This window comes from Glycine soja, chromosome 10 (assembly GCF_004193775.1).
Source record: "Glycine soja cultivar W05 chromosome 10, ASM419377v2, whole genome shotgun sequence".
NCBI classification, from domain to species: Eukaryota; Viridiplantae; Streptophyta; class Magnoliopsida; order Fabales; family Fabaceae; genus Glycine; species Glycine soja.
The window spans coordinates 49,923,827-49,936,810 of record NC_041011.1 but is presented as its reverse complement, the minus strand read 5'-3'; the positions used below and the strand labels follow the sequence as shown (position 1 = coordinate 49,936,810).

The window sequence follows — 12,984 nt, the reverse complement described above, 5'->3', positions numbered from 1 at the left end:
TAAATGATGAAATGAAATATTATATTATTTTCTATTTGTTATTGAAGGTAAACGATGTTATTTCATGTTATTCGCATGTTAAAGAATGTTACTAGATGTTTATTTTAATTAGTAAATTAATTATCAATTTAATATCAGGAACCTATGGGTTTACATACAAATGAATATTTTAATATTTACATAAGAAAATAATTTATTTGATAATTAAATTAAAAATTTTAAATTAATTAAATAAATATTATAGTAAAATATTATTACATTCTTTGTTAGTACTAAGAATATATATAAATAAAGAATATTTTATTTATAAATACGAAAGTTATCTACAAAATAAAAATAAGATTTATTTGATAATTAAATTAAAATTTTAAAATTAATTAAATAAATATTTTAATAAAATATTATTACATTCTTTGTTAATATTAAGAATATATATAAATAAAGAATATTTTATTTATAAATACGAAAGTTATCTACAAAATAAAAATAAGATTTTATTGTTACACATTAAAATTAAATCATATGATTATTTGAAAATTATCTTTGACTTAAATTAGAAAAGGTTATTAAAATAGAGAAATATGAAATAATTTTTATTTTCAAATAAAAATAAAGAGATATAAACTTATTTTAAATTAAAACTCTATTTTTTTTAATTATTTGAAAAATATCATGTGTATTTGTTGCTGCAAACATCAACATTGCAGAGAACTTATATGTAATTTCAAGACATCCGAAGAATTAAATTACTAATTTACTCTTTTTATTATTTAATTATTTCACTGTCTCATTATATTATATTTTCATTTTACATATTTACTGATCATAAAATTAAGATAAGGGTTATTTCATTTACCATTAATAAATAAATGAAGGCTCGTTTGATTGGTGAAGTGACAAGGTTGTTGGCTTGTTGCAGAAGGGCTGCAATTTGTTGTTCACCGCCACTTGTCCTCTACTACTAATCTTTGCTTTCTTTTTGCTGGTCCCTCCCTGTTTTCCAGTTCCGCATCTTTATACACTGTGAAATATATTTATATAAATTTTTTTTGCAACAAATTATTTACCAAATAAAAAAAAAAGATAAAAAAAGAAGAAACAAGTATATAATAAGATGATTAATGTAATAAAAAGAAAAGAGAAATAATATTATAAAAATTATATAGTGAAATAGTGAATAATATATAACTATATAAAAGCTCATGAAAAACGTAAAAAGTAAATATGACATTTATGTAATAAACTTAATTTTTAATGCTTAAAGCTAATCTAGTCTTAGGCATGAGATTGGATTGGCGGTTTTTTCAGTTTCAGTTTGTTACTTTGGACTGACTACTGTAAATGTAGACCAGCCGTTACAAACTCCTTTAGATGCATTTTTGCTTCTTTTTTTTTCTCCATGGAATAAATATTAAAAATAGAAATAATGCATCATTAAATAGCATTAAAACAAATTTATATACATATGAGGCGATTTCCAGGCTCACACGTAATGCACTTATTTTTATTTTTTTGTTTTTTCTTTCTTTCTAAATACTAGGGGAAGAAGTTTTTCGTACTTGAGATGATTTCCAGCGACAATATATACCCTGGTACTAATATGATGTTTAGTGTGTAAGGACTTGTTTGTTTGATTAGTAAAAAGATGAAGGTTGCTGCAGAAGGCTGCAACTTACTGTTATTGTTCATTACCTCTTACCTTTCACTGATCTCAGGTTTCTATCTGTTCCTTCCCTTCCTCTCTTTCAGTGCCTATAGCATTTCTAATATATCTTCCTAACACGTGGTGCAGGGCTTGGCGTCCATTCTTTGTCTTATGATCATTCTGCTACCACAAAGGCAATAATAACACTCCCTCTCACCAATAGTTTCATATACTATAACATGGAAAATCCACTCATTCTTTCTAAGTTACAAAATGTTTTCCATGTTATTTTTATTTTAGACTACATATGATTTTAATTTTCTTAAGTTATAACTTAAACCAGACTAAATATGGGTATGTGGTAGTTTCTGTCAGCAGTTAATACACAAACTTACTGGTGTTGCCATTGCTTTGAAAACAACCAGTGTTTGGCAGAACCTCGGAGAGCACAGTATGGAGGAGGCATTATAGTAAATCCAGGATTTGATCACAACATAGAGGGTTGGACAGTATTTGGAAAAGGAGCAATCAAGGAGCGAATATCGAATGGAGGCAATAGATTCATTGTTGCTCACAACAGAACACATCCATTGGATAGTTTCTCTCAGAAGGTCCAACTTAAGAAAGGAATGCTATACACCTTTTCTGGTAACTTCATTTTCTCTATTGTTGAGTTATATGACATCTCTTTCACTAGCATTCATTTGATGAATGTTCCATGTTGGTCATTGTTTTTCTGAAACATTTTTGAGTGATTATTTTTCCTCCCTTCTCCACAATTCAGCTTGGCTTCAGGTTAGTGAAGGAAGTGACACTGTGTCAGTTATGTTTAAAACAAAAGGAAGCAAAATGGTACGAGGTGGCCAAGTGATAGCAAAGCATGGATGCTGGACCCTTCTAAAAGGCGGCATAGCTGCTAACTTTTCAAGCCCTGTTGAAATTCTTTTTGAGGTGAAATACATTCTCTGCATTTATACCAGCTATTTTTTCAGCAACAAGATTTTTTTTTACAGGAACTAACTTAAACCTACCTATTTTTGTTTCAAGGAAAACAGTTGTAAAGTTTATGCCTTTCATCTTGTCTTATTTTGCATATTGCCTAAAAATTCAACTCAAGTATAAGATGGGTTAGCTGTTAATATATACTTACTAACTAGCTGCTTCATGTGTAAATACTGAAAAGTGAAAGTGAAATTCTGTGTTGCATTCAAATATTTATTTAATTATTTTAAATAAGCAAAATATAATACTAAGAAGTTCCCATTCAAGAGCATGCAATTTTATTTTTTGTGGGTATAAAATGCATATAAATGTTAATACTTAAAAGGAATTATACGTGGTGTAGAATTGCGTGAGATCCTATTTTGTGTGTATTTAGAAATCTGTTTTGTTAGCTAAAATTTATTCCAACCATGCAGAGCAAGAATTCAAACGCGGAAATATGGGCTGATAATATCTCCTTACAACCATTCAATAAAAAGCAGTGGAGATCTCTACAAGACGCCAGCATTGAGAGGGTAAGCTAATGCAAGTCCTAGACCCCTTACAGATGTTGGAATTTACATGAAAGCCCATGCTTCTTCACTTTCACATATATCCCAGTGGTTTAAATCAGGGGAAAAATCATTGCATTTATTTTTGTACCACTACTAAAATGAAATTCACCAATTAATTGTTAGCCAAGCATGTGGTCATTAAGAGGATGAAAGCAATACCAGACCAAATTTCATAGACAAAATCAGTAGTAAATTGTAGGCTAAAATACATTTTTTTCCTCATCTTATTTTTTAGTTTCACTTTGGTTTCTTAAATTTTAAAAGTTGCATTTTGATCCTTAAAGTATCTATGGTAGAGCAAATTAATTCTTCTGTCAATTTACTAGGGTGTGAACCTTGGTTGACTTGACAAACGCTCTGACACAACATCTCTCAGAATCTATCAAGTGAAATCAAGATGATCAAGTTAGTGTGATAAATTGAAAGAAAATCCAACTTTGTCAAATAAAGACATTTGACTAAAGTAGAACTTTATATACTTAGAAACCAAATTGAAACAAAAAAAAAAAAGATGAGGATCAAAAAGTATGTTAGCCTAAATCGTAAAAGGAAAAACAAATAACGAGTCTTGATCTACAATATGCAGGTACGTAAGAGGAAGGTGAGATTCCAAATAAGTCATGTAAACGAAACAGCATTGATAGGAGCTAAAGTCATCACCAGACCAATAAAGTTAAACTTCCCATTTGGATGTGGAATGAACCATCATATCCTCACAAACAAAGACTACCAGAGTTGGTTTGTCTCAAGGTTCAAATTCACAACCTTCACCAATGAGATGAAGTGGTATAGTACGGAGAAAAAGCAAGGCGAGGAAAACTACACTATAGCAGATGCCATGCTGAAATTTACCAAAGAGAATGGCATTTCTGTGAGAGGCCATAACATTTTCTGGGACAATCCAAAACTTCAGCCGGAATGGGTTAAGAATCTATCACCTGAGAAATTAGGAGAAGCAGCAGCTGAAAGAATGAAATCTGTGGTTTCAAGATACAAAGGAGAACTGATTGCATGGGATGTGATGAATGAGAATCTCCACTTCCACTTTTACGAGGACAAATTCGGTGAAAATGCCTCTGCAGCAGCATATGCAACGGCTTACGAGCTTGATCAAGAGCCGAAGTTGTTCCTGAATGAGTTTAACACCATTGAGTATAGTGGGGATGAGGCTTCCAGCCCAGCCAAATATATAAAAAAACTTCAGGAGATTCTGTCATTTCCAGGAGTTTCTGGAATGTCAGCAGCAATAGGGTTGCAAGGCCATTTCGCTAGTGGCCAGCCAAATCTTGCTTATATGAGGTCAGGTCTTGATCTTCTTGCTACAACTGGACTTCCAATTTGGCTCACAGAAGCAAGTGTGGATCCACAACCTAGTCAGGTATTTCCTCAACTTCAGAAAAATATTCTAATAAACTTCTCCTTCGTGAACATTTAGTTTTAACTTACAACAGAAACTTCAGCTTATTACATTACACAATAAGTCATGTTGTAAATTTGTTTAGTACTATTAGTTTATTTTGCTAAACTCTATCAAAAACTTCATGAAAATAAGCCAAAGATCTTATATGTATCAAATTAGAATGTACAAGCAGTGTAAACGTTGTTTATGCTGTTTGCAATCTCAAATTATGATGTATGATACTTTTATAATAATTATCTTAAAAATTATTGGATGATTTCTGGTTAGTTCACGGTATAAAAATCTTTTCACTTGAAGTATAAAGAAATTAAAGTATAAAGAAATTAAACTCATCAAATTATTTTCACAAGTTCTTCTAGAAGGCCCCTTAATGCAAAAGACACCCATTTTGTCTTTTTTATCAATTAGAAAAAAAGAGAGAAATATCAATACATCATGTGACTAACTGCATTTCCTTTACTTTTTCTCTTATTCTTGTTTCTTGAGTAGGCAGAGTACCTGGAAGAGATACTGAGAGAGGCATACTCTCATCCTGCTGTTGAAGGGATTATAATGTTTTCTGGTCCAGCTCAAGCTGGTTTCAACGCCACGACTCTAGCCGATGAAACTTTCAAAAACACTCCAGCTGGAGACGTTGTGGACAAGCTGATTCAGGAGTGGGGAACTAGGCCTAATATTGCCACAGCAGATAACAGAGGAATTGTAGATATTTCACTGCACCATGGAGATTATGATGTAACTGTTACACATCCTCTAATCCACTCCCCTATAACTCTGAATCTATGTGTAAAGAAAGATTTTTCACTGGAAACCATTCATGTGAAAATGCGGGCATAAAATGTTATACTTAATTCTGTTAAAGCACTCATTGCATGTGTAAATTTGAAAGATTTGTAATAAAATGGCTTGCAGCATCATGGTTGATTATTCTTGTTTTCCAAATCCTACAACTATAAATGATCTTCCTCACACTCCAACATAAGACATATATACATATGATTTTGATAAATGTATTTTAGTTAGTTAATCACAATAATAGTTAGCATGTTCCTATAAATAATAAAGTAGGTTAAGATGCCAAAGGTCTAACTTAAGACATCCATTTTCTTAATGGGCCGAGTCCCTTTTCTAGTTTAATGGACCAAACCATATGGACAAAAAGAAGAATCAACACGATCAAGGTGGGCGCGCCCAGGGTCCCATATTTAAAGGATACCAGATATCTTATTTAATCAATATGTATTAAATTTTTATATAATATTACAATTTTAGCAAATTTTATATCTTGAAGACTTGTTTTTGTTTAGGTGGATTGCAAAATATAAAGAGAAATATATGAACATAAAACAAAACAATAAAAAATTGAAATTTTTCTATTACATGATAATTCTCAAGGTTGATCCTGTGATCAATCTTTGGTGTCATGAGAAAAAAATACGCATTCATAATAATTATTGAAATATTATTCATCTTGATTTTTTTTTGTAAAACTCATTATTAATCTGTTTAAAATCAAATTTATTTAAAATAACAATAACATAAATAATTAATATTATTCTAAAAATTATTATTAATGATAATAATCTGTAAAAATCATTTAAAGCAAAGAAATAATTCATCTATCTTGTGACATAATAGATCACAAATAAAATTTTTAATTTTGATAAACTGTTTTAGAATGAGTATAAAAAATAGACCGACCCTGATTTCTATAAACACTTGTCAGGTTATATTTTTATAATAAATTTTTTTGTAACAAATAAAGATAAAAAAGGGAAAACAAATAATATGATTGATGTGATAAAAATTAAAAAAAATATTTAGGGTGTAAAAAATTATAATAAATGCTATAAAACTTATTATATATAAAAAAACTGAAACTAACAAACAAACACGTGAAGGCCTGGTTGGAGTGCCGGGGGGTTTTTGATTTTTGGATTTTAAATGTAATTTTTAAAACAAAAAGTGTTTGGCGAAAATGGAATTGAAATGATTTTTAACTCATTTTCGAAATATTTTTACACATTTTCAAAATCAATGAAAAGTTGTGAATTTGATTTTTAGTTTAAAAAACTCATTTCTCAAGTTTGATAATGACATTTTTTGTTGCCATTGTGACTACCGTCATCACTACCATTGTCTTTATCACAGCCACTACTACTAATTCCACCACCGTTATTATCACTATCATCATCATCGTTGTCATGGACATTGCCACCACTATCATCATTGTCACCAGCATTGCTACCACCTTCACCACTATTAGTGTCACTATCACTGTTATTGTCATTATCATCATCACTATCACCGCTACCATAACCACTGTCAATATTGTCGCAACCACCATTACCATAACACCAACACCACCGTCACTGTCACTATCGACTCCATTGACAGCACCATCACCGCCGACATTGTTACTACCACCACCATCAATGTCACCGACACTGTCATCGTCACCACCGACATTGTTACTATTTTTTTTTTTTTTTGAAACTAAAACTAAAAATTAGTTGTTATTTTTTAAAATTTCGAAACTCAAAACTAAAAATAACCCCAAACAAGCCCTCAATTATCTAATAAACTGACTTGAGTTTTAGTGCATCAATAATAAAAAATAAAAATGACCTGAGTTGTTTAACGTTTCGTCTAGATAATTTAGCCTTTTGCTTGAGTTGTAATGTTTGGTATTTTGTGTCTTGATGAACTGTCATTGAGATTGGATTGCCAGTTCAGTTTTTACTTCGGCATGCATGACTACTAAATGTAGACCAACCGTTATAAACTCCTTCGAATACATTCAGACTTACACAGTTAAATAGCCTTTTTATGGCATAAATTGCGCAGAAATAATACATTTTTACATAACACCAAAACAAATTTAAATACATCATCATATGTATATTTATACAGAGTTTAATATCTATATATGCATTGATGGTGTAAAATTTACATCTTCATTTAATCACCGTTTGAAATATATGACTTTTTAAGTAGTAATGTAATCATTTATCAACTTTTAATTTTGATCATTCATGTATATTTGTATTTGTATGGTCTAAATTTATAATTCTTATTTCTCATATTAATTAAGAATTTTCACAGTTGGTACGCCTCTATATATAATTTTTTTCCTAATTAGAATTTAAGGTGATTTTCATGCTCACATGTAATTTACTTATCTTTAGTTAATTATTACAACCCGTGAAGGTGCATTTTGTAAGAAAAGTTTTTTGTTTTTTTTATAATACTAGAAGAAGTTCTTGATATTTGATGATTTCCAGCGTCCATATATACCCCCATTACTAACATGAAATTTAGTGTGTAAAGACTTGTTTGATCAGTGAAAAGATGAAGGCTGCTGCAGAAGACTGAAACTTGTTGTTCATTACCACTTACCTTTTACTGATCTCAGGTTCCTATCTGTACCTTCCCTCTCTCTCTCTTTCAATGCCATCTAAGTATTCACTTATAGCATTTCTAACTAATGTATGTATCTTCTTAACATGTGTGCAGGGCTTGGCGTCCATTCTTTGTCTTATGATTGTTCTGCTAATACAAAGGCAATAATTAACACTTTCTCACTAATAGTTTTTATATACTAACCTGGAAAGTCCACCAGAGTATTCTTTCTAAGTTGCAAAATGTTTTCCATGCTTAGCTTCTTCTCAAATTCCATAGTACATAATAATTTTATTTTATAACTAAATATGGATGTGTTAGTTTCTGTCATCAATTAATAGACTAATAGACAAACTTACTTGTGTTGCCATTGCCTTGAAAACAAGCAGTGCTTGGCAGAGCCTGAGAGAGCACAGTATGGAGGAGGCATAATTGTAAATCCAGGATTTGATCACAACATAGAGGGTTGGACAGTATTCGGAAAAGGAGCAATCAAGGAACCAATGTCGAAGGAAGGCAATAGATTCATTGTTGCCAACAACAGAACACAGCCATTGGATAGTTTCTCTCAGAAGGTCCAACTTAAGAATGGAACGTTATATACCTGTTCTGGTAACTTCACATTCTCCACTGTTGAGTTAAATCAGTATCACATCTCTTTCACTAGCATTCATTTGAGGAATGTTGCCACTTTGGCTGTTACTTTTCAGAAACATTTTGAATGATTTATTTTTCTCCCTTCCCCATATTCAGCTTGGTTTCAGGTTAGTGAAGGAAGTGACACTGTATCAGTTATGTTTAAAACAAATGGAAGTGAAATGGTACGAGGTGGCCAAGTGATAGCAAAGCATGGATGTTGGACCCTTCTAAAAGGCGGCATAGTTGCAACCTTCTCAAGTCCTGTTGAAATTCTCTTTAAGGTGAAATACATTCTAGATTTATACCTTCCAGAAATTTTTTATAGAGACTAAAATAAACACCGTGATATCTTTTATGAAATAAAAGTATATTTAAGCTTACACATTTTTCTTTCAAGGAATGGAGTTGTAAAGTTTATGCTTTTCATCTTGTCTTATTTTGCATATATCTTCAAAATTAAACTCATGTATAGAGTTACAGGGCCTCTGTTATCACTCTTGTCACTTAATTCTCCCATTGAGATTGAAATAACATGTACATGAGACAGAAACCTTTCTTTCAAAAGTGCACCAGAGGGGTACCTGTTAATACTTACTAATTAGCTGCTTCATGTGCATATACTGAAAAGTGAAAGCGAAAATATATGTGTAATGTGTAGTCATTCAGATTTATTTTGACAAAAATGATGCATGGACACATCCACAGTGAAAGCTCTAATTTAATACCTTTACTTTTTATTCTCTCTTTGTGTGACCTCATATCACCTATCACATTATCACTCATCGCTATTTTGTGTCTATCTCTTTCATGGCGTAGACTTGCATTTGGTGTCCACAAAACATTTTTATTCTTTTTTTGATCCGTAGGAATCGAGCTTTCGTACTAGGGGGTTTACAAAACATTATTATTCTAAATAAGCAAACTAGGATGTTAGTTAGTTCTGATTCAAGAGCATGCAATTTTTTGTATGGCTATCAAATTCATGTAAAATTAAAGGAATTATACGTGCTTGAGAATTGTGTGAGATCCTTTCATTTTGTGTGTGTATTTAGATACCTGTTTTGTCAACTAAATTTTTTTCAACATTGCAGAGCAAGAATTCCACTGTGGAAATATGAGCTGACAATATCTCCTTACAACCATTCTCTAAAAAGCAGTGGAGATCTCTACAAGATGCCAGCATTGAGAGGGTAAGCTAATGCAAATCCTACCACCCTTACATATATTGAAATTTACATGAAAATGCTTCTTATATCACTTTCACATAGACCCCAGTGCTTTACATCAGGAAAGAATCATTGTACTTATTTTTGTAGTACTGCTAAAATGAAATTCACCAATTGTTAGTCAACTCAAGAATATGATGATTAAGAGGATGAAGGCAATAGCAGACCAAACTGCATAGACAAAATCAGTAGTAAATTGTAAAAGGATTATTTTTTTATATATAAACGAGTCTTGATCTATAACATGCATGTACGTAAGAGGACCGTGAGATTCCAGATAACTGAGCCATCATATCCAAACCATTAAAGTTGAACTTCCCATTTGGATGTGGAATGAACCATCATATCCTCACAAACAAAGACTGCCAGAGTTGGTTTGTTGATAGCAATACCACACAGAGAGAGGGGTGCAGATAGCAGCCATAGGCCCACAATCAGACCAGCTTTGCCTTGCTATTATCTTGTCGGGAGTTTGTTATAACTAATAGGATAATTTCACAAATTCTGTTAGTGATATTTCCATTTTGTTATATTCTTGTTTTCCCCTTTATCAAGTGTATCAGCCCTTATAAATACCATGAATGAATGAAATAAAGCAAGGAAAAGGTTTATCAGTATATTCTTATAGCAGTAGCAGTAGAAATTAGCAAATAGCATAGAAGATTACCTAACATTTGTCTCAAGGTTCAAATTCACAACCTTCACCAATGAGATGAAGTGGTATAGTACGGAGAAAAAGCAAGGCGAGGAAAACTACACTATTGCAGATGCCATGCTGAAATTTACCAAAGAGAATGGCATTTCTGTGAGAGGCCATAACATTTTCTGGGACAATCCAAAACTTCAGCCGGAATGGGTTAAGACCCTATGACCTGAGAAATTAGGAGAAGCCGCAGCTGAAAGAATGAAATCTGTGGTTTCAAGATACAAAGGAGAACTGATTGCATGGGATGTGATGAATGAGAATCTCCACTTCCACTTTTACGAGGACAAATTCGGTGAAAATGCCTCTGCAGCAGCATATGCAACGGCTTACGAGCTTGATCAAGAGCCGAAGTTGTTCCTGAATGAGTTTAACACCATTGAGTATAGTGGGGATGAGGCTTCCAGCCCAGCCAAATATATAAAGAAACTTCAGGAGATTCTGTCATTTCCAGGAGTTTCTGAAATGTCAGCAGCAATAGGGTTGCAAGGCCATTTCGCTAGTGGCCAGCCAAATCTTGCTTATATGAGGTCAGGTCTTGATCTTCTTGCTACAACTGGACTTCCAATTTGGTTCACAAGCAAGTGTGGATCCACAACCTAGTCAGGTATTTCCTCAACTTCAGAAAAATATTCCGGTCATCTGATCTGATGTTATACTGCAGCCAAGGGCAAGGGTAGATCAAGTGAGAAAAATCTCAAAAAGCTAGAGTGGGCCATTTGCATGATCAGATTGTTGAAGGATGGTTGTCAGTATCAGTACTCTGAAGTCAGAACATCATATAAAGATGGGTGGGAGTACCTTTTAATGTTAGATAGATCCATGAGGAAAAGGTAAAAATTCTAATATTGCCATAAAGAAACTAATGAACACTTTTCTTTTCAGTAATCTCTAAATCAAAAATGTACTCTTTTGTCAGAAACCTTCTACCGACCAGTGATCTATTAAAACATAAGTACAAAACAATGCTACATAAAGTTCCTACTACATCAACTAAGAACTCTTTCTGTGGTCCAAAACTAAAATAAAATTCAACAAAGTCCTAACAGCTAAGTAAAAATATGTGATCTTGATTGCAAAACCAGATTTCCTACCTATCCAACAGTTAGCTTGACCGACTGCAAAAATGTAGAAAGGGATGATTAGACTTAATTAATTCCTCCTTCCAATTGAGATCTAACACACAAATGAAATCAAAGTCACTTGTTATGGGTTGGGTTTGAGTTGCTTGGAGGATTCTTCCTTAAACTTGTATTTACTGATCTCTGAGGAGGCTCATAAGCTATTTTCAATTTATCTAAACTTGCAGAGAAGGAGGACACACAACCTAGCAGCTTCCGTGACGGGCACCTACCTATCAGATTAATTCTGGTCTCACTAATCTTTGGAACTATTGAGCAAATGATGAAGTGTGTGAGAATCAAGACAAATAGACCCACCAAAGCACGTTGAGTGGTTCTCATGGCAGGGTCTTGTGGAATCAACAATTGAAGATAGTAAAAGAATGGAGTTCTGGTGCTTGGAACTATCCCATAGGAAAGTTGCTAGGTTTTTTTATGTTGTAGTTTGTGCCTAAGATAGAAGAAGGGAAGTACAGTGGTGTATCTGAAGTGTAGTAAGTAGTAACCTTTATTAATTGTTTGTTGGTGGTTGAAGAGTGAAGACTATGATGGACAATGGAGAACAAAGAGGTTTAGGTAGCTTGCACTATTTTAAAAGGATGAAAAATGAACGTATTTAAGGTTTTTTCAGCCTATGAATACTAATAGCTGTGTAAAAGATTCAGATTTAGGGAATTGAAGAGGAAGGAGAAGGATGATGCATGGATTAGTTAACCTGCCACATCTTTTGTTGTGTTGTGGGGTAGGAACATGGAATGGAAGGAGCTTATCATGTGATCCTTAATCAAATCCCATACTTTTCTGACATTTTCGACAATCTTTCCATCACATGCTAATATTATATCATGTGACTAATCACATAATATCTAATGGGTTTCCTTTCCTCATTTTATGGACATTCTTGACCATATTACCTTTCATTATTATATTTCTGTGTGACAGGCACAGCTAAACTTAGCTGGGTAAGATTACTTTCCAGGAGCATGAAACTTCTTCCTCCCAGGGAAGCATCATTTTCCACTCCACGTGCACAACATAAACACTATAGCGGAAAAAGGTCATGACTCGGATCTCTTTTGCTAATAAAACTAACATTCTAAGTAAACAAACTAATATTTGTCAATAAAAAAAACATAAACACTACACCGAGTTCATTATATTCCTACTTGTAACTGGTTAGTTTACGTGCAATTCTATAATTGTATTCAACTCAATAACGAAATAATTATACTTATATACACATCATGTTTATGAAAGATATTTATACACAGA

General features: G+C 32.6%; 1 protein-coding gene across 1 annotated transcript; it reads left to right on the top strand.

Annotated features, from left to right (window-relative positions):
* Positions 1-1,556: 1,556 nt before the first annotated feature.
* LOC114369149 (endo-1,4-beta-xylanase 5-like) lies at positions 1,557-5,548 on the top strand. The gene is made up of 7 exons (XM_028326336.1): positions 1,557-1,715; positions 1,793-1,839; positions 2,071-2,293; positions 2,430-2,596; positions 3,064-3,162; positions 3,788-4,579; positions 5,111-5,548. The coding sequence occupies exons 1-7, from the start codon at positions 1,646-1,648 to the stop codon at positions 5,456-5,458; spliced, it is 1,746 nt and encodes a 581-aa protein (XP_028182137.1). The 5' UTR covers positions 1,557-1,645; the 3' UTR covers positions 5,459-5,548.
* Positions 5,549-12,984: the final 7,436 nt, after the last annotated feature.

What these genes read in the sequence shown, in the direction of transcription:
- LOC114369149 (XM_028326336.1), top strand. Translation starts at nt 1,646, where the DNA reads ATGAAGGTTGCTGCAGAAGGCTGCAACTTACTGTTATTGTTCATTACC. An exon ending in ATCATTCTGCTACCACAAAG is followed by an intron (nt 1,840 to 2,070) that starts GCAATAATAACA and finishes GAAAACAACCAG; the next exon opens with TGTTTGGCAGAACCTCGGAG. An exon ending in AATGCTATACACCTTTTCTG is followed by an intron (nt 2,294 to 2,429) that starts GTAACTTCATTT and finishes TCCACAATTCAG; the next exon opens with CTTGGCTTCAGGTTAGTGAA.